The 25,776-nt window shown below is 42.2% G+C and overlaps 1 protein-coding gene across 11 annotated transcripts in view; it reads left to right on the forward strand.

Moving 5' to 3' along the window:
* Nucleotides 1-25,776, forward strand: part of ntng1a (netrin g1a) — a 130,087-nt gene that overhangs the window by 19,886 nt on the left and 84,425 nt on the right. For all 11 annotated transcript variants that reach the window (XM_077245089.1, XM_077245096.1, XM_077245088.1 and 8 more), the window contains exon 2: nt 1,191-1,919. In XM_077245089.1, the coding sequence (XP_077101204.1) occupies nt 1,674-1,919 (246 nt within the window). In that variant the 5' untranslated portion in view covers nt 1,191-1,673. The remainder of the gene's footprint in view (nt 1-1,190; nt 1,920-25,776) is intronic.

Consider the following 25,776-nt stretch of genomic DNA (forward strand, 5'->3'; position numbering starts at 1 on the left):
CACCTTTTTGTTGCACAATTTGCAAATTGCCTCGTCCGTATTCACCGCCTTTCCCTTCTCGTTCGGTCGAAACCCGAAATACTGCCAAACAGCAGAAGCTGTATTTTTTTTTGAGACCAGGTCACTCGGTGCGCGACTCGCCATATATCCACCTCTCTCTCTTTCTCCTCCACGCTGTCACGTGATGACAACCACGCATACGCATTTTAGGCGTTAAATAAATTATATTTAATATTTAATCCTTGTCTCATATTAGTGCATTTTTTTTTTTATGACGGTATGTCGGTATTGAAACTGATACCGTTGCTATTTTTAGATCCCACGGTATACCATATTACCGTATTACCGCCCAAGCCTACTGAGCAGGTAATATTTAATATGAAACAAAGTCTCAACTTTCAAATTTAGTCAGTCAAAGAAAATTAAACAATAAATAGGCCTACCGTTTTGTGGCTCTTTAATGTGTCGTGACAGATTGCCTCAGTTAAAGCCAAGTTCAAATCCACCGACGTTAATCTACTAAAGTTAACTCTCTGCTTTGTCGGACAAAAATGGTGGATTTTGATTGGTCAGATTGCATGTCAATCAAACTCGTGAAAGTGAAGCGCACACTGCCGAATCAGCTTTTTATAAGCAATGTAAAAAAATAAATAAATTTTGGTTTAGTTTTCAAATTAGCGCCAATTCAGGGCACAATAACCGCACCATTATGGATGCCTGTGCAAACGCGTGAATTTTACGTTCGCCTTTAAAATGAGCAATTTAAAAACCCCGACGGTGATACCAGTATTACCGGTGTTGTCACATGTCGATTAACCGGTGGAAAAATATCCTCACCGTCACATCTCTAGTTCAAATGTTAATTCTCAGGAGAGCCTTTTGTTTTCTCGAGGGCTAGCCCAGACTTTCTGCCACCCGCCTTTCTGTATCAAAAGTGCATTTTAAGTGTAGGCATGGTGGAAGAGAACGGGCCTGCATGGGATTATGGCTAAAGCCAGGAATGAATGTATGAAAGCTCTCAAGATCATGTTTTCTTTGATGGCCATTTAGATACATGATATTTCTCTGTGACGCACACCAGACACTTGAATGGCACCACCTCAGAGGAGTCAGAGCGCTAATTTCCTCTTGCTGTCAAACTCTATCCCCCAACTGATATTCACCATCACCTCTCTCATTTTTCTGTGCAGAGTGCAGATGCCAAGCTGCAATAGAGGATGATTGACAGAAGGCAAAGCTGAGACGGCTGTCAGTCAACATCTAGCCAGAGAGTCGATTCATCAGAGTGTCAGAAGCCTTACTCTCTCTCCAACCCTGACTGATCATTTCGTCTTCTCTGCCTCCACTTCTCTTATCTCTGCTGGCACCCCCGACCCTGCCTGCCATCCTGCCCCTTCCCAGTGGACACAATAAAGATCAGAGGTGGAGATTGAAGCATCAGACTTGACGATCTTAGATTGACCAAAGGGAAGCTGGCATGCTGCCGCAGTTCTTCTGGCCTACGCTCAGCAAAAGTTGGATTATTTTCTAAACCAGACCCAGAGCTTCCTCTCCACCACCCCCTTTCTCTATTTCTCTTACTCTCATGCGCTTTTGAGAGGAGGGAGCAGACGGATACTTTACATCACAGTGAATAGTCTATTAGAGGGGCGGCCTGAATAAAGGAAGCAGCCATGCGTTTCCCGCTACTCTTGACTCTGCAGGCATTATGGCTGACTGTGTGTCAGGCCACGCAACACTATCCCACAACTTGGGGACACTATGACTTGTGCAAGTCACATGGCTACACGGATGAAGGCCCGACCTGGTATTACATGGCCTGTCAGCCCGAAGCCGCGGACATGACCAAGTACCTAAAAGTCACTCTTGACCCACCCAACATCACCTGTGGAGACCCACCAGAGACCTACTGCACCCTGGTGAGTGAATGAATCATATGATTTCACCTACAGTGTATTTACGACTTGTTGTGGCTTCATCTTATTTTATTTCACTTATTTATGTGCTTCACATTTGATATGGTGCCAAATGCAGACTATAATGGAAGTTAAATAGTTTTGAGGATGTGGGGTGGATCTGTGAAATCTACCTCCATTAGAAACTGAGATGCTCAAAAATACCTGACAAAGTCATTAGAACTGCTAATAAGAAGCATTGCAACTGAAATCTCAGTTAACGTCAAATTTGTGTCAATGTAAGTGGTGTCCACTTCCTGTGCCGGGCCATTGACTGTTTCAATTATCTAGTTCAGCTTTGGTGGAAGCCTTCATTAGGTCTTTGTGAACAAATGCTGTCTGTCATTAGCATTGAAAATGAGAACAAGAAAAGAATAAGAGATAGGAGAGGAGAGGAGAGAGACAGGTGAAAGAGGCACTTCAAAAATCTGGCTTTCTTTGAGGAGGTGAGCTGTGTGTCTTTTAATGGGCAGGACTAAGTGTTTAATTAGAAACATTTAATTTCTACATTTACACGTGGTTGTTTGAAACTCACACAATTAGAAATTAGTTCATTATTATCAGTTTTACTTGTGCTAGTGTGTACATGTGTGTGTGTTTTCAAGACTAAAGTTTTACTACAAGGTTCAGAGAGAGTCAGCGAGAGGCCGTTTACAGTATTTAAGAGGTGAAAATAACGAGTGGAGTGGGACACTCCAATGAGAGTCCGCTGAGTGACAGAGGACCTAATATCTGGCGTGGAGGGAATGAAAAGTGAATTATTCAGTATGTTTTGTCACTAATGTGTTTTATTCATAGGATACATTATTCAGAGCCATATCTGGGAGGCACTTCTGAAAATGCTGACTCCCTCTGATAGATTCCCAAGGTTAGAGCAAGGGCTGTTATCAATTTTGGAGGGTCACTGTCACAATATAGCACCGCTCTTTGAGTTCCCAAGGGCCCAGAGTAAAAAAAAAAAAAATTGATAATTTCACCCTAGTACACCAGTCAGTTATTATTATTGCAATAGATGACTGACAAACAACATTCACTGTGTTCATTCCTGGCTTCAGTATTACTCTATACTTATAACATGTCTGTGGTGTTTATAATAGAAATATAGTTCCTTGTTGTAACATACCTGATTTAACAGTTGAGTACAGTTTAGGGGTCGACCGATATGTGATTTTCAGGGCCGATGCCGATTATTACAGATCAAGTAGACCGATAACCGATATTTTGAACCGATATATAGCCTATGGCTGGTGTAAAAATGTGAGTTAATGTCAAAATTAAGAATAAACAAAGGGTTTGGACAAATACTTTCTTTAAATGATTTTAAACATATATTTAAATCTGAGAACTCTAAATAAAAAGCATTATTATTAATAATGATAATAATAATAATAACTTAAAAAGTGCAGGCAGCAACCAGCAGCATTCTGTACACATTTTGTAAAACTTAAAGACTCTATTTTAATGGTTAAATTAAATTTTAGTAAACAAAAAGCATTTCTTATTAATTGAAGTCATCAAACTTATTCAATTTATTTACAGTTTAACAAAAATTTAATTTTTAGGGCTTTAATTAAATTAAAGGGTTTTTATGAAAACCCAAACATTTATTTTGACGGGTTGCCGTGGAGATCTTTGAGATCAAAACTTTCAATGCCTTCAGCTTTCCGCATTGATTGGCCGGACTCGATACTCCAAACAAATCAGATGGGTGGGGACATTGGTCTAGTCTACAGAGTGGTGAGTTCTGACAGAAGTGGCTGCGTCAGAGCCAAATATAGCGCATTTCAAAATTAAATTATTTTATCTGCAAATCGGATTTGAAAATGTCCGATACCATAAAAATTAGAGATGCACCAATTACAAATTTCTAGGCCGATTCTGATTTCCGATTTTTCATGAGTTTGGCCTGCCGATACCGATTTTAGCCGATTCCGATTTCATTTTTTCTAACCACTTTACAGCAAACACAAATATTTATTTTCTATCTTTTCTTTAATAGAACATTTTACATAGAACATTTTTTGAACAAATTACATAAAATAGAACTATATCAATTATTACTCCTGGTGTGGGAAATTCACACACATCTAAGTGCAGTGTTATGGTATGGAAGAACCATTTTCATTTCCATATATTCAACTAAAAAAATAAAAGTGATATATTTACTTATTTAGGAAACTAACCTTCTGTATTAAAACAGGTAATGGCAATAAAATAATATATAAATAGCAAATAAAAATAAAATAAATATATCCTTGCAGTATAAAGATGTTTCTCAAAACACACACACACACACACACACACACACACACACACACACACACACACACACACACACACACACACACACACACACACAGGCCTATTGCAATCACTTGTACATCAACTACAAAAGACTTGTACATCTCACGCTTGCGTGTGAAACGGGCGTAATTCCCGAGGTTTGCTACATGTGCATTCCGTGTGCACGTGTGATGCTGATGTTGCGCGATGTTAATCATGTGGTGTGCGAGTGCATTTGCCCGGCAAAAAATCTCTAATAAAAATGCTTAATATCGGCGCCGATAATCGGTCGACCCCTAGTACAGTTATAGGCTATGTTTACATAAATGATTTATTGTAAAACTTCTCTTATTGCTAGGTTATCAGGCCTCCGTGTTGTCAAGCAACATAAATCGTTATTGTCCAGCCTTGAAGCCCACTCAGTTTTCTGCCAGTACATCGAGACCGATCAATTTCTGAGCTGTTAGCCATAAATTGGCAGCAGACATTACATAGATATACTGATTATGCCAATAACAGTTTTTATGATGTCTGTAATCATTCTTTTATTTCCGGCTGTTGCCATTAGTGTTCTTTATACAAGAGCTCAATCCTCCGTAATTGATTTCTACTCAGGCTGGCCATGGGCTTCTCTCTCTCACTGTCTGAGGCTGTTGGGCTGATTAGACCCGTAACAGCCATCGCAGGCAGACAGCAAACCCGCTGCGGGCTGGAGAGAACCGAGCACTGGAGAGTCCGATGTTTTACCCTGCAATCTGAAGTGAAGTAAGCTGGACAGATCCATTTGTGAAAAGCTTTTATACTGCCATGGGTGATGACCTTCTCTATGGCAAAAACTTGACCCTCTGTGGCCTAAAGCACATTAACGCCTATCCAGCCATTCTTTAAGCTGAAGTATGTGCTGTAGAGAGTGCTATTTTTCTCTGAATGTTTTTTGCCTTTGTTGTCCAAAGTTGGGAAATGAATGGCAAACATGCCACGTCAGTAGACATCCACTTTTTCTCCCTTTGTGCACTCACTAGTGGGGTGGTAGGTGGCCACTCTTCTCTATTTACACCAGAAACCTCGTACTGGTCACAAATCTTTATGTCTCATTCTCTGTCTCAACATCTGAAATTTTAAAGGAAATCTCTCTAGCGTTTCATAATAAATGCTTATCGCCTCAAGCTCTTGGCCCCTTGAGCATATAAAAAATGTGGCCCTCGTATTTAACCTCTGGAAATGATCTCATATTACACTTCTGCTCAGGTCTCTGTGCTGTTTTCCAGTAATTGAAGAATCAAAAAATTCAAAAAACAGTGCTTTGGTCTGTGCCATCACTACCTTTAGACTTTAATCTAACAGCTCCAACCTGGTCATTGCTATCGGCCATTTCTGTCACCTTTCTTCTCAATTTCTCCATGTTCACACTCATTATGGTCTGATTTTTTCCCCCCACACTTGCCCCTCGGTATTGGATTTGAACTCTCTAGCTTTCAGTTCAGCCAGTTTTAGTAAAAAAAAAGGCTCACCTTTGTAAGATTGACCTCATGCGTCACTAAAAGGATTATTGAAATGAATTTGTTTTTTATATGTACAGCCTACAGTTAGAAAAGATATTATTCAGATGGCTTGTTCATCAGTGATGTGACATGACACTAATTCAGAGAGACGTTCTCACTAATGCAACAGCCGTAAAATACCTTTCCTTTCATCATGTGATATTTTACATCCTAAAAAGAAGGACAGAATGACAAAGAGTTGTTTCTAATAAGGAAGATAAAACAATTACACAGTTGCAGAAAGAAAACTAGATTGTGGTTTGAAAATCATAATGGCTTTTATCTGAAGATTGTCCCATTGCAGCATTACTCAAGCTTTCATTATTCTATAAAGTGACACCACTTTATTTATGTTTTGATATATAATTCTGACCTTTTCCTGCATATTTCTGCATGATATTGCAGAGCTCAGGAAGTGATGGAAGACATTTTGGTTCATCAGCCTTCTCTCAGAGCGGTGCCATTCCTCAAGTGGCTTAGCATTGACATTTCAGTGAGATTTGAGTGTGCTGTCAGCTACAATATGCCTCCTCTCATATTTAAATGTGCATCTCGATGAAAGCCGAGGGGAAAAGGCTCCTGCCAATATAGTGTTGTCTCAGACAAATGGTGACATTCGACTTTAATCAAATAGTTTATTCATGCCGAATTCATGCTGAGAGATTGCACAAAACCAGGCTCAAAGCAGCTTTTCAAAAATGCTGACTTTCATGAATGGACTGAGGCTAATATTTGCATTTTAACACTATTGAAAACTAATTAATTTTCAATAGAGCTGTTAAACATCTGAGGAGTTGTGATGCATGATTGATATATTTATTTGTTTTCTTTTTAGCGGAGTCGTAGAGCTGATAGAAATCAATTGCTACGGTAGCAACAAACTGAAGTGGCTGCTCTGTATCAGAGCCTAACACTAAATATTAACAAATCAGATGGAATTATCTATCTTGGTCAGGCTTTAGTACAACTCTCTAGAAAAGAATTAGAGCATGTTTGACAAATTCTCAAAGAGAACCGTTCATTTCTTCGAAAGTCTAGCGGAAACATTTCAGAATCTTGATTTTAGAATTGTTTTCGGTTTAGGAGTTTGCTCGCTTTGTAGTGTTGGGCGATATGCTCAGTCATATCGTCCTATCGTCAGCCTGTGAGGTCCTTGATACACAATATTATGGTGGGTGGGGGGGTAGTTTACTTCTTTGATCATTAATTTGCTAATTTATTTACTTGTTTCTTAACTCATTTATTTAATTACTTTACTATAATTTACTTCATGTTAAAATCATGGAAAATTACAATCTTTTTCTATTTTGTTAGTAAAGATGGAGTGTTTATTAATAGTGTTAATAAATCAGGTTATTTTCAGGTAGTGAGGTGAAAACAGCCCAATCATTTGGGTGTCTGATTCTGAGTATTCCATTTATTATGTCTGTTGTGATGTTAAATAAAGCATTAAAAATCAAAGAGTATTCCAACATGTCAGCGGGAAAATTACGAGCATATAGCTATATCCTCTCATGCCTTACAGATGCAGTATTTTGAATGTACTTACGAGACTGTGCTATACTGCACGAGATGAGAACAAATTTGCATAATTATTTGGGTCAAGAAAGTTTTGCGATACATTTCCTCCTGCCTATAGCTACCGCATAAAGTTTGCTCTGCGTGGATGCGCTTAAATACACAGTAAAGACTCTTTCCTGTCATGTAGCCTATCACATATCATATGCACTCTTCAATAAGCCCATAGAACGAAGGTTAATGTGTTTACATGCCAGGAGAATCGGGGTAAGTAGCAAAAATCTAGCTCAGTCGATCGGTTTATGCTTAAGCCGTTTTTATGACTTTACTCCGGTAAAGGAAAACGGGTTAATGCATTTACAAGACCACAAACACTGTCGGCTTATTCAGCATAATAGGGTTAAGAACGTACATGGAAACGCGCTCACTTATTCCCTGAAAGTAAAAGTGAAATAAAAAACTGACCAAGCTTTTGGCATCTGTCATAGCTACCTTAACATAAGCTGATAACTGTAGCCTCTTAATCTTAATTTGCTGGCTTAATATTCCTCTTGTGGACCAAATTAATGACAGCGAAAAAATTAGGAGAATCAATATTTCTTGTTAAACAAGTTATTGTATTTTAAGTCGTGTTTGAAGCTGGTTTTGATTTTCACAGATGACTGATTAGTGCTGTGTTCAGACCTAAAGACTGTTATTAAGCCCATATAATTTTAGTGATATTATTATTATTAATAATAATTTGTAATTTTATTGCATTGCTATTAGTATCATTAAATGTTTTGTTAATGTGCTATGGAAACAAAATAAAATACTGACGAACAATGGTGGCTTTTTCATCTTAAATAACAACACTATAAGAATTATGTCTCTTTTATAACAAGCACTCTTGACTATTTGTGAATAAATCACCTTGACATTCAAATTTGTTTTGTAGTCAATTTTAAAAACATTTTCAGGAGTCCTCAATCCTCATACGTGCGTGTCAGTGTTGCAAGTGTGGTTATGTGGTGATGTTGTTATGAAATTAGGGAATCCAAATGAATTGTAGGTCCTCATTTTAATATAATAAAAATACTAGCCTTATAATAATAATAATAATAATAATAATAATAATAATAATAATAATAATTTAATACTTCAATGGGAAAATGAGCCAGTTATCGTCTTGATATCATCAAAGAAATTAGCCATTGACGATATCTCTGACTATTGTCGATACACGTTATTATTGTCAATTGGCACAACCCTAGCACTTACACACACGCAGTGTACCATCTTATCTTTCTCTTGTACAGATTGGAGCAAGTACAGGTAGCTTAAAGGTATAGCGGAGGATTTTCTTTTTCCGGGTGGGTAGCCTATACTATTGGTCCACCTAAGTGTCAATCATTCTGGTGATATGTTTACGTAAAGCCGTTGTATGTGCTCGTCCCTAGTTTTCGCTTTTTGCGGATGCGCACTTCATGTCTATTATGTGTGATGAGATACGGTTTGAGCCATTCCTTTGAAAATGGCTGAGGGTCGAAAGAGAAAAAATGTATACGAAGTGTATGGTAAGAAGAGAAAGGCCGCATAATATAGAAACAAGACCAGAGTGATTTTGGGTGAATATTTCACACGCTGGCGTGCGCTAAAAGCACAGGTTGAGCTTCCCACTGATGCCGCAGTCGTGAAGATTCTACTAGACAGGTAAAGTTTGTCATGCTATTTGGAGAAATCCATTTAAAATCACTTCTAGTAAAAGTTAATGTAAGCTATGGTTAGCGATGCTAGCCCTAGCACAAGTCATGCACCGCATAGACACGGTAAACATCTCAATTTGTCTAAAGTAGCCTTATGACCAAATGGTAAATGGTATCACGCTGAAATATTTTAAAACCTTGTGTGTTCATTTTCGATTATTACAATGTGTTCACCATAGTATTTATTACACAAATGCAACAAGCTACTTCTCCATTGCATATCATGTCTTGAGTCCTCGGTCACTCAATCGATCAGTATAATAAGTAAATAAAACACGGAAGGGCAATTGACATTTTGTCTTGCGTGAATTTTTTTGAGTTAGTTTATAATTTAATAGGCGTTACCTCTCGGGAGCAAATAGAGTGTTGCGCATGTGCATTTTTAAAAAATTTGGAAAGGGCGGGACTTCTCTAAAATTCGGAAAGATCCTCCGCTATACCTTTAAGTTAAAAATGATTTTCATATAAACATTTATCCTGACATTTACCCTTACAGAATGGCACAAAAAAGATAACTACCAAATGCTGCTCAACTTGAAAATTATAACCTTAAATTAACGCAAACATTTCTGAGTCACTGTCAAACTGAATATTAGAATATTGGAAAATAATTTAGTCTGGTCTGTAATTTGCTCTATGAATATGTCCCGCTGGAGCTCTTAGTTTTCAGATAATGAGAGAACTGTCATTTGGCTTCTAGTTTTTATTTCTATGACACAGGGAATTTTCTTTAATGTATTCCATTTGACTAAGGGCTTCTTTTCTCTCTCCCTCTCTTAATGCAAGACGAGGCTAAATCCCTCTCCTGGTAATGGGGCTTTTGTTGGTTTCCACAGTTCATCACGCATGGAAAATTCTCAGCTCAAACCTTCTCTGAGGACGGCTTCTAAGAATAGGCAGAAATCTGTAGTAGCCTATCTGAACGGGCCCTGGGATCCATTTACTTTTAATTGCTACCTCTGCCTTTAGACTACAGATCTTTCCCTCCCTCCCTTCCTCTCTCTCTCTCTCTCTTTTAGCTCTTTCTTTCTTTCCTTCTTTTTGTTTGTCTGTCTCATTCTCTGTGTTACTACTGTAGCACTATCATGCTTGTGTTGGCTGAGCAGATATGGTGACTTACACAATCTGTGTGGCATTCAAAAACGGAAAAGACTGTGAAACGTAAAATGATTCAATACGCGGCAGAAAATAAACTACTATCCGAAAACATTAAACATAGACACATGCATCACACACTAACTGCTAAGACACCTATAATATTTTACCCACTTGAATGAATCATCCGGTGTGCTGTACGAGGACACGGATTGCTTTTGGCACTGCTGAATTAGATCCATGAAGGCCGGTATCATTCACAGTGTTGCACTGGGTCACTGGAATCCACTCTTCCAGCCACATTAACTGTGTGTGCGTGTGCGTGTGTGTGTGTGTGTGTGTGTGAAAGGACAGAGAGATTAACAAAGAATGGGCGGTTTCTAGATGTCAAAGCCAAGCCATTTACTAATTGGAGATTGACAGAAACAGCTAAGGAAATGAAGGACCTTATCGATGAAAACATTGATTTCCTTAAATGGGCAATGGACCACGAACAGCAATGTTTCTTGACCAAGGTGAAGGGGGTTGACGAAAGAATGAAAAAAAAGAAACTTCAGGGCTCGAATTTCGGTGCGGGATTGCGGGTATTGCGCATCATTTTAATCATTCCCGCAGGTCTTGCGTTTATAATGCGGGAAATTCCCGCAAACATTCATTCAATCTAGCATGTAGGCCTATGAGTAAATTTAACCTAACAGATTATAAGATCAAATCAGTCATTTTAAAAAACTTTCTGCGATACGCAATTTCACAAACAGTGTGAGTGATTCTGCCAATGCCGCAGAATCACTGGGGAGTATCCTCTCAAACACAATCGGTTATGTCTTAAAAAAATAATACAAAAAGAAAATGCATGTGACACTATAATGAAAACAGTATGGGCCGTTCACGTTACGTCTTTTGCACGTTCATCCTTTGCTGAAACGTCTTCGTCTTCATGGAGAACGTGGCTCATGATTGCTTAGCAACAGGCCCTTTTTAAAAGAGGAGAATGTGTCTGTCATTGTTGTATATAAAACAACAAAAGATAGCATTAATTGTAAGGAATCAGGATTAATAGCCTATGTATTCAAATTATTAGGAGTGTAAATATTAATCGATTCGTATCGATGCATCGATTATACAGCCGACGATTCGATGCATCGATGCGTCCGCAAGAGTATCGATTAATGTGTTTGTATTGCCGCCTGTCTGTTTTCAGCATCCGCTCATATGCGTACAAACGACTGTTGTTATGCACTGGGCTAATGTTAGTTACTCACCGAACTAAACTGCCAGTGTGAATGCACCCTCAGTCACTTAGTTGGCGAATTCCAAGCTAGCAGTTACTAACGTAAAACAAACAGGCGCTAACGTGTACAAAAGGCTACTTCAACAGCTTACTTGAAAAGTCTAGGGTGCTTTCACACCAACTCGGAACGGAACGGGCACGGTTCGCATGAAAAATCGCTAATTATGTAAACGCTGTCTGTCATGCGGACCCGGGTGCGCACTGGGGTACCAAACCCGAGACTGCCTGGAGGAGGTGCGCTGAGTTCGGTTGCACTCGAACCGTGCCGCGGCTCGCGTGAATGTGAAAGCATCACGGACTCGGGTGCGCACTTGTTCAGGAAGTAAGTGACCTGCGCATGCTTTTTAGCTGATTATGATGTATTTAGTTAAAGAAAACACATGTAAGGGATGATAGTGTTGATAATTTACCTTGGATAAGAGCGAGAGTGAGTCTGCAGTGTATTCGCACACACAGCGCGTGGACTCAGGGCAACAAATTAATGGAAATCCACTGTCTCCTGCGTTTGCAATCAGTAAAAAGCCAAATGCGACACACAGTAAACTTTTGTTGTTCACTCAGCTGTGCATAATAGCACCAAATAAAATAAAAAAACACAATATATTGACCCGCGTTCTGTTTTCTAGCATGCGTCGTGCACGTTTGCGATGACGTAAGATGCACGGAAACGCACCAGGATTCGATAGAATCAAGTTTTGAATTGTATGCAGTAACTGTTATATTTGCTGTTCTATTTGCAGTGCATTTAGCACAACATACACATTATGTGAATAGAATACTGTTCCTGTATTGTTAATAAAAGGCAAATTATAAACATTTTTGTTGATTTATTTGAAACTTAATAGATATCACGTAAAAATATCGATTATTGAATCGTATCGAATCGAATCGTATCGTGGGGAATTCTGAAGTATCGAAAATAATCGAATCGTTGGCTTAAGAAATCGGTACCGTATTGAATCGTCATGTAGGCTCCGATTTACACCCCTACAAATTATATAGGACTAAAAGACTATTTCGTGTTATTTTACATTTGATTACTTTTTCCGTTTCTAGCATTTCTGAATACTAGTGTAAGACCTAAACTTTTCTCTTTATTTCATGTATTTATTTGTGCTACTTTTTTCAATTTAATTCAAAGATTGAAATCAAGCTTCCTTTTGTTGTGTAAACTAAAAAAAATGACCCCACTGTAAAAACACAAATACAATGAGTGAGCAAACATTTTGCTAAACTTATTTTTTTTAAATTGTCTAAAAAAAAACTCCCCCCTCAAATTAACATTGACCCCCCCCCCCCCCATAAGAATGACCTAAAGGGGGATTTCCCCCCTATTTTCCAAAACGAAATTTAGGCCCTGAACTTCACAAACACACAATTCAAGTTGTCTCTCTCATTTTCTATCTTTTCAGAATGGTCAGTGGCGGATGGATTAATAGGGCTATTCATTTTCATGCAGAGGAAAGAAAAGGAAAAAGCTGTCTTTTCAAGAGATAGCAGGCAATGAGAAAAGGGCTGAGGAGGCTCTTTGCAGGCCTCGAGGGCTGGATCTCTCTTTCTGAGAGCCGTGTGAAGACAGAAGGAAAGAGAGAGAGAGAGACTAGTTGTCTTCACTGACCCCCAGACAGAGCTCCTCAACTGACTGACAGTTAAAAAATGCAATGATCTGTTATGTCTGTCCCAGGCAGTGCAGAGTCAATTCAAAATCAATGACAATGCAATCAGAATGAGAATCAAATGCTAAATATTTCCCTAGACATTTACTGCAGAATGCCATTTGCTTTTTTTGATGAATTGCTAATGTGCTTTTGAGCTTATTGCTAGTAGCCCACAGTCAGGTGTGACTATTGCTGCAGAAGAGCTCACAATTGCATACAAATATTTATGACACTTACTTAATTTCATTCACATTTAATGTGTTCTGTCTGTTAGTAAAAACGTCCAGGAGAATGTTTCGGATTCTTTTTGAGTTCTGATTGAATAAACTGTATTACTTGATCAAATAATTATATGTTCTGATTATAATTATTTATAAATTAGAAATATTTTCTTAAATAATACGTTTAAAATATATATGTTATTTTCAGAACATCACTGCCTTTTATCATTTTTAGTCCTGTTACTGTCGAAGAGCAGTCAGTTTTAGAAAAATCCCCCTTTCTTTGATTAAAGAGACAAAACCTTCAGATCTCATACACACTTTTTTGATATAATCAGTATTTACTGCTCAAATGAAACTGTCCCAGGACCAAATTAGGAGAGGCCCAAGAGCTTTCATTTAATTAGTGAGACCCTGATTAAAAAACAGGAGCAAATTACAGTTTCTTGGGAGGGCGAGGAGAAGAAGAGAAATGGACGTGCCACAGAACGGTTTCAGAAGTGCTGTCTGTAGTGAGATTGTTAGCTCTTTATTGCTGCTCTCCAATCTGTAAATTGAGTCTGTTGGTGGATGGACTGCAGTGTCTGCAAGTCTGTGTCCCGCAGGCAGCAGCCAGCACATGTCTGGCATTTAAACTTCTCCCTTTTCACTCCCTTCTATTTAGACTGACATCTTTTCTGTCTTCAACCCCTCCCATCTTCCCCATCTACTCTTCTCTTTTCTAAAAATGAACAAACAAACACAATACATTCGACATATTTGTAGCATTTTACCCCCTTTACCAATATGTCTAACCTGTGTGTACTGTGTACTGGTGTTTATCAGGGTGGATCAAGATGCTGATTAGGTGCTGATATGTAAATATGGTCATATTGTTAATGTGCTTGTTGTTGTGACACGGGGTGTGCGATATCACGATTTACGATCGTGGACGCTAAAAATGTCTCCACGATCAACTTTTGAAGAAATATCGTAGTATCGTAGCACTAAATGCCTGTCAAACAGCGCCTGTATCAGGGCTCTCAAGCACGGGTGTAATTTCCTATGGGGACAGGGGGGAACCCGTTTGAGCCCCCCCCCCTCCCCTACTTTCAAATTCGTTTATGATTTTTTTTAACCGCACGCCGTCATCGCCACGGAGGATCAGGAGATAGACTGTGCCGATGTGCGCGTCCGCGACCAGGAAAACTCCAGTCCACACTCTAAAATTAGCTCACCGAAAGTTCTAATGAGCAGGTATCGCGCTGTCTGTGAATGACCTGACGCTCACACACACGACGCACAGAATCCAGTTCCCTTTCAGTCGATAACGTCGGACGTAGTCGACGCGACTGAAATGGGATCACGCTAGGGAGCCTATCATCTTCGAGTACTATTGAACGAGCCAATGTAATTGGCGTGCGTGATTCGCATCACACACTCCGCCCCCGCGGCGCGGGTATAAATACGGAAGTGGATGCACGCACTAGTTGCCTTTCGCTTCGGAGCCGATCGTTTGATGTCTCTGAGAGTGCTGTTGTCTACAACGAGCGAGTGTGTCGGTGTTCTTCAGGAAGACTCTCCCAGTGCTGGTGTTCTACAGCGCGAGTGCAGCGGTGATCGCGAGCTTTGAGCTCTCAACTGCTGTTTTAACAGCAACAAATTTCTAAATGTTTGTGTGTGTTGATGGCTGGTTAGAGGGCGGAAAAGTGAGTGCTTCACTGTTTCAGTTCTCTGTTCAGTGTTGCCGCGGTCATTTCCCTGTGTGCTCCGGCACTGGTGACGGTCCTATTTTCTGAAAGAGCAACACGGGTGCGTTTGCGTCTTTTTCAAGATGTCATTCCGCCCGTGCGTTTCTGGGTGCGGTCGTTCCCTGTCTCTCTCTGATGGTCACAACTGTTGTGTCACGTGTTTGGCTTACAGCACGCTGAGACAGCTTTTGTGGACAGCTCATGTTTTCACTGTGGGAACATGACTGTCGCAGTGTTGAGGGCGAGACTCGCCTTCGTTCGCGGAGAGCGAGTCCCCATTACCATGCCCCACCCTCGGGTGCTGTGTGGGATGGGTGACCGGAGGATAGTGTTGGATGTCCCGCCCGGTAACCATTCCCTGTGGGCTCCTCACTCCTCCCTTCCACTGCAACCACTGGAGCCTCCTGTGTTGTCTGCTGGTCCATCTGTAATGGGTGGGCCAGCGGTTTCACTCGGGGCTCCCCTGGAGGACAGGACGCCGATTGCAGCATCAGAGGGTGAGCTGACTTCTGGAGATGATGACTCGGCTGCATTGTCTCCCTCCGGGAGTTCAATGTTGCCCGAGCCGGATCCAGAATTATCAGCTATGCTGAAACGGGCCGCCGAGGCTGCCGGGCTCGAGTGGAACCTCCACCGTGTCCCGTTCAGTCTCGGTTGGAATCTGGAGTTTGGTATCTTGGGGCGGGCCGCGCTGGTTCTCAGCTCGCCGCCCCAGTGCCTTTCTTTCCCGAAATGCATGGAGAGCTTATCAGGTGGTGAACAGCATCTTTCTCTGCCAGAAACTGCCTGAATAGCTTTTCCCCCTCATTACCCTTGATGGAGGAACGGTGAAGGGTTGCGAGGTGTCCCTCCATTGGAGCGGTCTGTCGACACAGGTGCACCTGTGTCCGGCGGCCGCTGCCTTTTGGGGGGATCCTCGTCTCCCCCCTAAGGCCTGTGAGTTTCGTCCGTTCCGACGGGCAGAGCTTACAAAGCCTGTGGGCAAGCCCCTTCCTCTTGCGTGCCATGGCGTTGCTGCAGGCTAGGGCACCCATGGCATGCACGAGGGTAATCCAGACCGTGCGCTCATAGGTGAGCACCGCACTGCATCCGACCTCACCCTCCGGGGTACGGGTGTCGTAGCATGCGTGATCGGTCTGGCGATGTCCACCTTGGTGGTCCAGTAGCGCCTTCGTTGGCTCAGCCTGGTTGGTATGGCGGATGCGGACAAGGTTCGGTTCCTGGTCTCCCCAATTTCCCAGGTTGGGCTGGTCGGCGACGCGGTGGAGAACTGCATCAAACAGTTCTCTGCCGCTCAAGCGCAGACGGAGGTCATCCGGCACATCCTGCCCCGGTGGCCAGCTGCTGCCTCCACCCGCCGCCGGTGGCAGCTCCTCCGCCTGCTCGTCGCCGTGGGCGTTCTCCGGCCGCCGCTCCTGCTGGCCCTCCGCAGCAGCCTCCACCCAGGCCTCAGCAGGGAGCCGGCCGCAGTAGAGACGCCCAGCCCGCTCCAGGCGCTGCCAAGCCAGGTGGCAAGCGACAGCGAAAGCATTCCGGAGCGGGCCGCCCAGGAATGGATGAGATGCTCTTGGAGTGGCACGATCACTCCCTCCCCCCGGGTGAGGGCCGGGTGGAGCCTTTGTTTGTGTGTGTGTCTGTTCCGCCGCTGGCTCCCTAAAAAAAAAAAAAAAAAAAAAAAGCGGAGCAAGCGGTACCCACACTTCAAAGAGAGAGCAATTTCATCTGTTCCTGGGTCCCAAGAGGGCCAGTCTGGCGGGTGTGACCCGGTATAGCCTTACACCCCTCAGCTCCCCCTTGGTCGCCAGCAGGCAGCTTGGTGCGTTCGAGGACCCGGTCATCCGCCTTCTCACGCGCCCCCTGCCGCTTGTGGAGACAGGTAAGTGTTGCACAGCACACTAACACCACTCTCTCTACTTTGCTGCCCCACCTCAGGCTCGGCTACCCCGCTCAAGTCAGTGATAGTCATCACATTAGGTGTTGAGCAGACGTGCTCCTGAAAATTCAGTGATATTCATCACACCGAGTGTTGAGCAGTGCTCCTGACTTGTGCGTGCTTATCTTATCCTGCTGGCGAAGGATTTGATATAGCCGCTCCTCCAGCCGGTACGAAGGCCAGTTGTAAACTCGTTCTTCGTGCTACTAGGTGGTGGGTCGTGACCATCTTGGCCCAAGATTGGTCTGCAGCTTTGACCTGAAAGACATGTGCTTCAGATCTCTACCTCCCGCACCGCAGGCCATCCTGTGTGTTGCGTCTAAGGGTGGAGTATCAGTACAGTGTCCTTCCCCTCGAGTGCTCCAGAGCCCGTTGGGTCTTCAGGTCAACTGGAAGAGAGTAATCTCGCCCACGGGCTGAGTATCTCTTTTCTAGTTTTGGAGAGGTACTCGGTCCAACATGTCTCTCCAATGAGAATGTGTTCAGCTGGTGTTGAAGTGAGAAAGGGTCCCACTGAAAGAACTTTCAGAGGCTCCTGGGGTATATGGTAGTCGCAGCCTTTGGCTCCCTCCATATGTGACCGCTTCAGCGCTAGCTTCACGATCGAGTCCCGAGGTGACCGTGGCAGAGCAGCTCACCCTGTGTGACTATAGTTCATCCCGGTCTGCTGCCAAACCCTCTTCAACAGAGCGGCCATGTACAAAGGGCGTGTTTTAACGGGGGCCTGGGCGACCCCCGACTACACGGGCATTCGTGCCTCGAGTTGTTAGACATTGCGACCGTTGCGCAAGCTTCCCCTGCATGTCACAAACTCACCCGTCACCTCCTCCTTGGAGTCAGACGCTTCTGAGGGCGCCTTATTCCACTCCTCCCGCTTACTCAATCGTGCCGCCATCGAGCCTCACGACAGTTATAGCCAGGGCAAGTGGAGACTCCATCCCCTGGGTCCGGCTGGGTCATGACCATTCCGGGGCCGCTCAGTTGCCCCCCCGGTTTTATTTTTCCGCCAGTGTTTGGGTAAACCGAGCGGACTACCCTTGGACAAACACTGGGACTCAGCGGCCCCAGGGGCCCGCAGAAATGCGTTTAACCCCAGTGAGCCTTCTAAAAGTGACTGCGACTCATGGTCGCCTTGCGCCTGCAAGTCAGTGAAATCATCACTCTTCATGTTGAGCAGATTTGCTCCTGAAACTCAGTGAAGTTCATCGCACTCTGGTGTTGAGCAGCAATGCTCCTGTAGCTCAGTGAGTCCATCACAGGTAGCTCAGTGAATTCATCACACGCAGTGCTGAGCAGAAATGCTCCTGGTGCTCAGTGAAGTTCCTCGCACTCAAGTGTTGAGCAGAAATGCTCCTGAAGCTCAGTGAGTTTATCACACTCAGGTGTTGAGCAGTAATGCTCCTGAAGCTCAGTGAACTTGTCACACTCAAGTGCTGAGCAGAAATGCTCCTGTCGCTCAGTGAGGTTCTTCGTACTCAAGTGTTGAGCAGAAATGCTCCTGAAGCTCGGTGAGTTTATCACACTCAGGTGTTGAGCAGGAATGCTCCTGAAGCTCAGTGAACTTGTCACACCCAAGTGCTGAGCAGAAAATGCTCCTGAAGCCCAGTGATCTTCACATGTTGTGTTGAGCAATGCTCCTGTCTTTTGCGCCCGTCACTTGCACCTACGTGCCATGTCAGGAGAGGAACAGGTCTTCATAGTTGCCCCTCATTGGCCCAACTAGACCTGGTTCCCTTCAACAGCCTTCCTGACTTCCCCTGGATTCGGGGACGGGGCACGATGGCACACGCGTTCTTCCCCCGGAGATTCCGGGCGGTCTTACATCCGAACGCGGAGGTTCAGGTGGCTATCACAAGAACATGTGTTAGTTACCATCACTTCTGCGAGCACCCCCTAGAATTGGGTAGCGTGCTTACGCCTTTAGAAGTGGAACCTAGTCGTTGAGTGCGTCTTCTCCCCTGAGGAGATCCTGAAAGCTTTCGATCACTTCAGTGCTCTCTTTCCTGCAAAATGGGTTGCAGTAGGCTATTTTCCTAAATCACCCTCAAAATGATGTTGCCTCGGTGTTTAAACGACGCTCATCGTGTTGCAGAAGTATGAAGAAGCACGTTCTGATCGTCAGGTTCCTGAGGAGCAAGGTCTTGTAAATCCTTGTGTCCCTCTTTATCCTCTTGGGCCTTGTCCCTGGTGCGACTGCACTGCAGAGACCGCCCCTGAGCCACTGCAGGTAGTGAGTTAAAAATTCTGTTATATCAGTTCTCCTGCTCGCGTGGTCTCTACTAGAGGGTAGGGACTTGCTCGCTTTCGGTCAACGTATTGTGCCTGGAGTCTGGGCCGGCTAACTCTCACAAGCTGAGATCCCGGCTCGGATTGTGCCCAAGGTTCCTACCTCTCCCGTAATAGGAGCAGGTGGTGAGCCTGCAAGCGCTGCCCTGGAGGAGGCAGATCCAGCCCTGGCTTCTCTGTCCGATTCGCTTGGACGTGTACAGAATGCAAGTCATAGACCTCAGACCAGCTCTTCAAATATCTGTTGGAATTCAGCAGAGAGGGAAGGCTGTTTCCATGCAAAGTTGCACTTAGTGCTTGCCTTCATTTCGGCAAAGATCCGAGATGTAACATGTCCACTTAGGTGTTGAGCTCCTCTATGATGAGTGTAAAGTGCTCCGCCTGGGCGTTGACGATATACTTTGCTAAACAGATTCTAGAGTTGGGGGCTGGACGACACCTAGTTGAACCGCTGCTTCCCGTGGGCTCCCTTCTCATGAAGCCAGTTTCACCGTGAGCCCGGTTCAAGTGTCGGCTTGCTGCGCCATTCCCCTCCTATGGACTGGATACGTGCGCCTTTCTACTCCAGTTGAGTTCCCTTAAAATTGAACCCTGTTGAGTTCCTCCACACCCCTCCGACGTCGGACGTGCGGAACGTCTGGTGTTAGGCCTACCACTCGTAAGCAGTGTGGAACCTGTGTTAGGCTGGGTCCATATGTTGCGGTCCCTTCGGTGACCCCATATGTGTATTCTTCCACGATACGGCTCCCTGCGGTGAGCCCGTGTCTTCCCTCGGCAGAGTCTCTCTGCCGTCACTGTCCGGTGTGTCTCCCCCCGTCTTAGGCTGGAGCCACCCCAGTGACATTCCATATGTTAGACTGCCCGGTTTCCGCCCAGTTCATATGTGTATTCTCCACATTTCCTCCCTCGGGTTGGATGTGGCTTCCGCAGCGTCCCTTCCTTCCAACGTACGGGGAACGCTTTCCCAGTGGTCCTGTAGGAACAGCAGTGACTTCCCTGGCCTAAGCCCTGTCCTTCCCCGCCTTAAGTTTGCGGGGGCATCAGGAGGCTTTGGTTTAGGCACTGGAAGGTGGCAGCGTTAGTGGCGTGTTCAATGGTTGATCCCATTTCAGTCGCGTCGACTACGTCCGACGTTATCGACTGAAAGGGAACGTCCTGGTTGCGTATGCAACCCACCGTTCCCTGAAGGAGGGAACGGAGGACGTAGTCCCCTTGCCACTACCGCTGGACCACCGCTGACCCCGGGTTACTCTCGGCTCCTCAGCGAAAAGCAACTAGTGCGTGCATCCACTTCCGTATTTATACCCGCGCCGCGGGGGCGGAGTGTGTGATGCGAATCACGCACGCCAATTACATTGGCTCGTTCAATAGTACTCGAAGATGATAGGCTCCCTAGCGTGATCCCATTTCAGTCGCGTCGACTACGTCCTCCGTTCCCTCCTTCAGGGAACGGTGGGTTGCATACGCAACCAGGACGTTCTCTTTCGTTTCGCGCTTGAATAATAACACACACATTTATGCCAAAATGTCTGTTTTGTGAATTGTATCCTCACAAGAACAGTCTTGAGTTAAAATAAAATATTAAATGAAAGTTAAGAGTAAATGAGAAAATGAAATGCGTATGATCCTGTCATCAGCGGCAGATCTTAAAGGGACAGCAGCCAATTCTGTCTGTCAGTAAAGTTAACCAAAAAACAAAGAGGAACAGAGCAAATGACTCACTGATCTTGTCTAAAGAACGTTTTTAGCTTTAATAAGGATTAATCTATATTTAATTTATAATTCATGCAGTGCAGACTATTTGATAACCTTATACAATTTCTGTATATTTTGTACCTGTTAAACAGGAGGGGCACAGGTAAATATGCTATTATTATGGGTTTATGAGAGGGTTGTTTAAAGTTCACTTAAATTAACAGTTGTTATATTTTTGAAGCCTAATAAATGTTTCAAATTTGTGTGTGTGTGTGTGGGGGGGGGGGGATCCTTTTCATTAGCTATATTAATATCAGTGATACTGGCCTTCATTCATAAAATATGCTATACAATTATTTAAAATATACTGTCTTTATGTTGTTTTTACATTACAGTGGAAATTCTCACATTATTTCAATTTTATTTACACACAAAACATTAATGGTGACATTTTTTACTTGAATCTTGAAAATGATTCTCTCAAGTCTTGGCAATCAATAAAAAAGTAAGACATCTTTTAATACATAGTTTAGTAGCCTACTTTTATTTTTGGCAGAATTTATCATTATAATCGACTTAATTATTTCCTGGATTTTGTATCACCATAGTCCCTAAATGTATGTAAATGCAGGAAATGGCATACAAATCGATCCCCCCCCCCCCCCCCCCCATTTTGTGTCCCCCCCACTTCTCAAATCAAAGTTACACCCTTGCTCTCAAGTGTCTTGACAGTCACTCATTTCGGTCTTTTGTCACGCCCTCCCGCCACACATTGTATTTCTCACGCTGAAAAACTATTTGTAATATATTTAATATGCCGCAGCGCCCAAAACTCTGGCCGCACCGCTCTCACTGTCGAACCTGCAGGAATCAAGCGCGTCTCCTCTGGTGTTGTTCGTCGAGCTACACAATAGCCAATCAGAAAATAGCACTATTGTATCTGGGTAAGATTTAACGCAACAACCAATGACAAAAATACATCCAACACCGTTTATTTCTTCTGCTGAACTCAAAATAAGATATTTTGAAGAATGTGGCTAACCATTAACAAACAGTTGCTGGTCCCCATTGACTTCCATAGTAGGAAAATATATACAATGCAACGGAAGTCACTTGGGTACATCAACTGTTTAGCTAGCCACATAATTCAAAATAACTTTTATTTTCAACAGAAGAAAGAAACTTATTTAAGTTTAAAACAACTTAAAAGAGTAAATTATGACTATTTTAATTTTGGGGGAACTATCCCTTTAAACAAAACATAGGGAGAAAATCACTCACTGCTCTTTACTGAGAACTTTAATAGTAGCATTAAGTCTATTTTAGTATTTTAATATTTGTTCATTTAATTTCTTTCCTAAATGCTATACTGTTAAATACACCTGTAACTGAAAAAATAAAGCACTGTTTATTTCATTTTTATGTTGTGTATATGTAATGTTTATCTTTGTTATTATTATTTTTTTGTTATTAAAAAATAAGAACAAAGATTTTTATCTTCACCACTTTGACCTAAATGTCTGCCATTCATTTTTCTTTTAGATTTTATATTTTGTTACTTTGTGAGTCTTTGGTTCTTAAAATAAGGACATTAGTTTGGCTGTAATGCTCAGTCACTTGAACTTCAACTAACATGAAAAAAACGTGATACAATCGTGAATCGTGATTTTTCTGAAAAAAAACATGATATGATACTTTTGTCATATCACCCACCCTTAGTTGTGACATCATAACCATGCCATTTTTCGCATTACCCATTTTTGCATTTTAGTTAACCTAAGTAGCCTGGATGTACTGGGGAGGGACCCCTCCTCTTCCTCACCTCCATTTCTCCTTTCTTGTCTTAGCTGCAAACCAGACAGCTTGTCTAACGTAGCATTGCCTTTTATTATATGCTTTTATTTCATTTTAATTATCTCACCGAGGAAAATTAGAGCATTATTCATCGTTTTCCGTGGCTAATATCCTTGTATATTTTACAGGGGGACGTAGGCTATCGTTGTCCAAAGTTAGAGAAGACAACGTAATGAGAAACTCTCGTAACTTCAGCGGGTCGTCGTTTTCAAAAGCCTTGTCTTAAAATGTATTGTATCCTCTCGCTGCACATTAGAGAATAGAAATGAAGTGATTTAGTGACACACATTGAGCCTCAGATGTTGCTCTGGGAGTCACGGCTCATCTCGGGGCGTGTTAAGGGGCTCTTTAATGGTGTTTAATGTGTTCATTCTCTCCCACCCCACCAAACTTCATAGCTCAAAACGACAGCCGCCATACTACGGGCTATTTTCTCTGATGTATGCTGGAATTTGTAGAAATCTCATTAGAGCCTTTTCTTATAGCTCCTATTGTTTCAAGCTGCTATTTCACAGTGAATCAGCCTTAAAGAAGGAAGAACAAAACCTTGCATGCATGAGGAAAAAACTTGAGCAGCATGTAAATCTGTATAGAGGACTCACTTGCTTAGTAAAAAACTCCTTTCATTTTCCCTTATCCAGAAAAGAGGATTATAAAGTACAGATTTTTGTAATCGGTTTGAATTAAAAAAATATATATATTAAATTAATTTTTTTATCTGACATTTAACCCCAATTCAGATGCATGCAAGTGATGATGACTCTTTTATTACTTTTCAGTCGCATTTATTAAATACAGTTTATTCATCTACTTAAGAAATAATAACATTTCGCTCTGTTCGTGACTTCTGCTTCAAACTCGTTTCAGAGGATTACATAATATTAAACATGACTACACTTTAAAACCAAAAAATGAATAACATTTTTTTAATCGTTTAACCATTTTGTAATATTTTGTTTGTTTGCCGTGAGACACAAAAGGCTTTTTTTCTTTACAGCAACTGACAACACATCCATAAAATAATAACCAAAACACAAAATATATCAATGTTATTCGCTCGCTGTAATCCAAATCTTTAGAATCCACACGTTTGCGAGGAACAGATCTAAATTCAGACCTTTATCCAGCAATCTTCATCTCCATTCTCAGCTGCGACCTTAAACGTCAAATCCGACGCTTGTTATGATGAATTCAAATTCAAAAATTGTGCCCTGAAGAAGCGTTACAACATTTTTATGGCAGTGATATCAAACACTCATTGGCACTTGCCGACTTCATCACAGTTTGCGAATTGCCGTGTTTCATTCGATGTACATTTGAAATTGGGAAATGCGCACCTTCAAGACGGGAAGCCTGATTAACATTTTCATGGATTAAAAACCTAAATTCCGCTATGTACCTCTTACAAAACTATTATATACCTACAGATAGGACTGCGACTGCAACACATCGTCATTTGAATGACTTTTGGTACCGCTCTTGACATTTCCGCAATAAATAAATTATTGTGATTACACTTAGGTTTGGGAGTAAGGCAAAGCAAGTTTATTTATATAGCACATTTCATACACAATGGTAATTCAAAGTGCTGTACATAGAAGAAATTAAAATAATCAAAAGAAATCAGAATAATTAAAACAGTTTAGAATAAAAGATAAAATACAGAAATAATCAAATGAAATCAGAATAATTAAAACATAAAATAAAATACAGTACAAAGAGTCGGACGAACAGTGGTACAGTGCTCATTCAGTAAATGCACAGCTAAACACGTGTTTTTAGTCTGGATTTGAATGTGATACTGTAGGAGCACATCTGATCTCTTCTGGAAGCTGGTTCCAGCTGTGGCTGGCATAGTAGCTAAAAGCGGACTCGCCGTGCTTAGAGGGAAGCCTTGGTATCTCTAGCTGATGTGATCCTAATGATCTGAGTGATCTGTTGGGTTTATATTCAGTGAGCATATCCGCAATGTATTGAGGTCCTAGGCCATTGAATGATTTATATACCAGTAATAATACTTTAAAATCAATCCTATATGTAACTGGCAGCCAGTGTAAAGACCTGAGGACTGGTGTGATGTGTTCATATTTTCTGGTTCTGCTCAGAATCATAGTAGCAGCGTTCTGTATGAGCTGCAACTGTCTTATGGTCTTTTTGGGAAGGCCAGTGAAGAGTCCAATACACCCTGCTGGTGATGAAAGCATGCACAAGTTTCTCTAAGTCTTGACTGGAAACAAAGCATCTAATTCTTGCAATATTTTTCATGTGATAGTATGCTGATTTAGTTATTGCTTTGACATGACTACTGAAACTAAGGTCTGACTCTAGAGTCACACCGAGATTCCTGACTTGATTTTTAGTTGTTTGACCCCTAGATTGAAGGTATGCGTTGTAAGATTACAAATTTATTTAAATGTTTTAATTTAGGTTCAACAGTATTTTAACTGAGAAAGTGCACACACTGTTTTCCATTTTTGAGGCAATCAAGGTTTTGGACATTAACCCCTTGTCACATCTCAAAGGTCAGCTGGGCCTTTTGTTGATCTAATCAGGCTGATTGGATTAGCATCTCAAGGCTCTGAGTTACACTGTTACCTGATGAAATCAGGTAACCAGCTGAATCATGTACTTTCCTTTACATGTTTTGTTCAAGAGTCCCCTCCTCAATGAAATGAATCCCACCCCCTTGAAATGTATATAAACTGCCATGTAAAGTTCCCTTAGATTAGACTTGATTGAGATGACTACAGCGATGCAATAAAGAACTTATACCTCAACAATCTCCTGGTCTGCAACTCTATCTTTTCTACACTTGAGAAGAAAAAGTTCACAACAGCGTTCACCTTGAGAACTTCATCTTTGTTTCCAAACGCAATGACTTCAGTTTTGTCTTTGTTTAACTGAAGAAAGTTTTGGAACATCCAATTGTTTACTTCATCAATGCATTGGCAAAGGGAGTCAATGTGGCTGT

Source organism: Siphateles boraxobius, unplaced genomic scaffold, assembly GCF_051911475.1.
Source record: "Siphateles boraxobius isolate OS27281-9 unplaced genomic scaffold, OSU_SipBor_1 26, whole genome shotgun sequence".
NCBI lineage: Eukaryota > Metazoa > Chordata > Actinopteri > Cypriniformes > Leuciscidae > Siphateles > Siphateles boraxobius.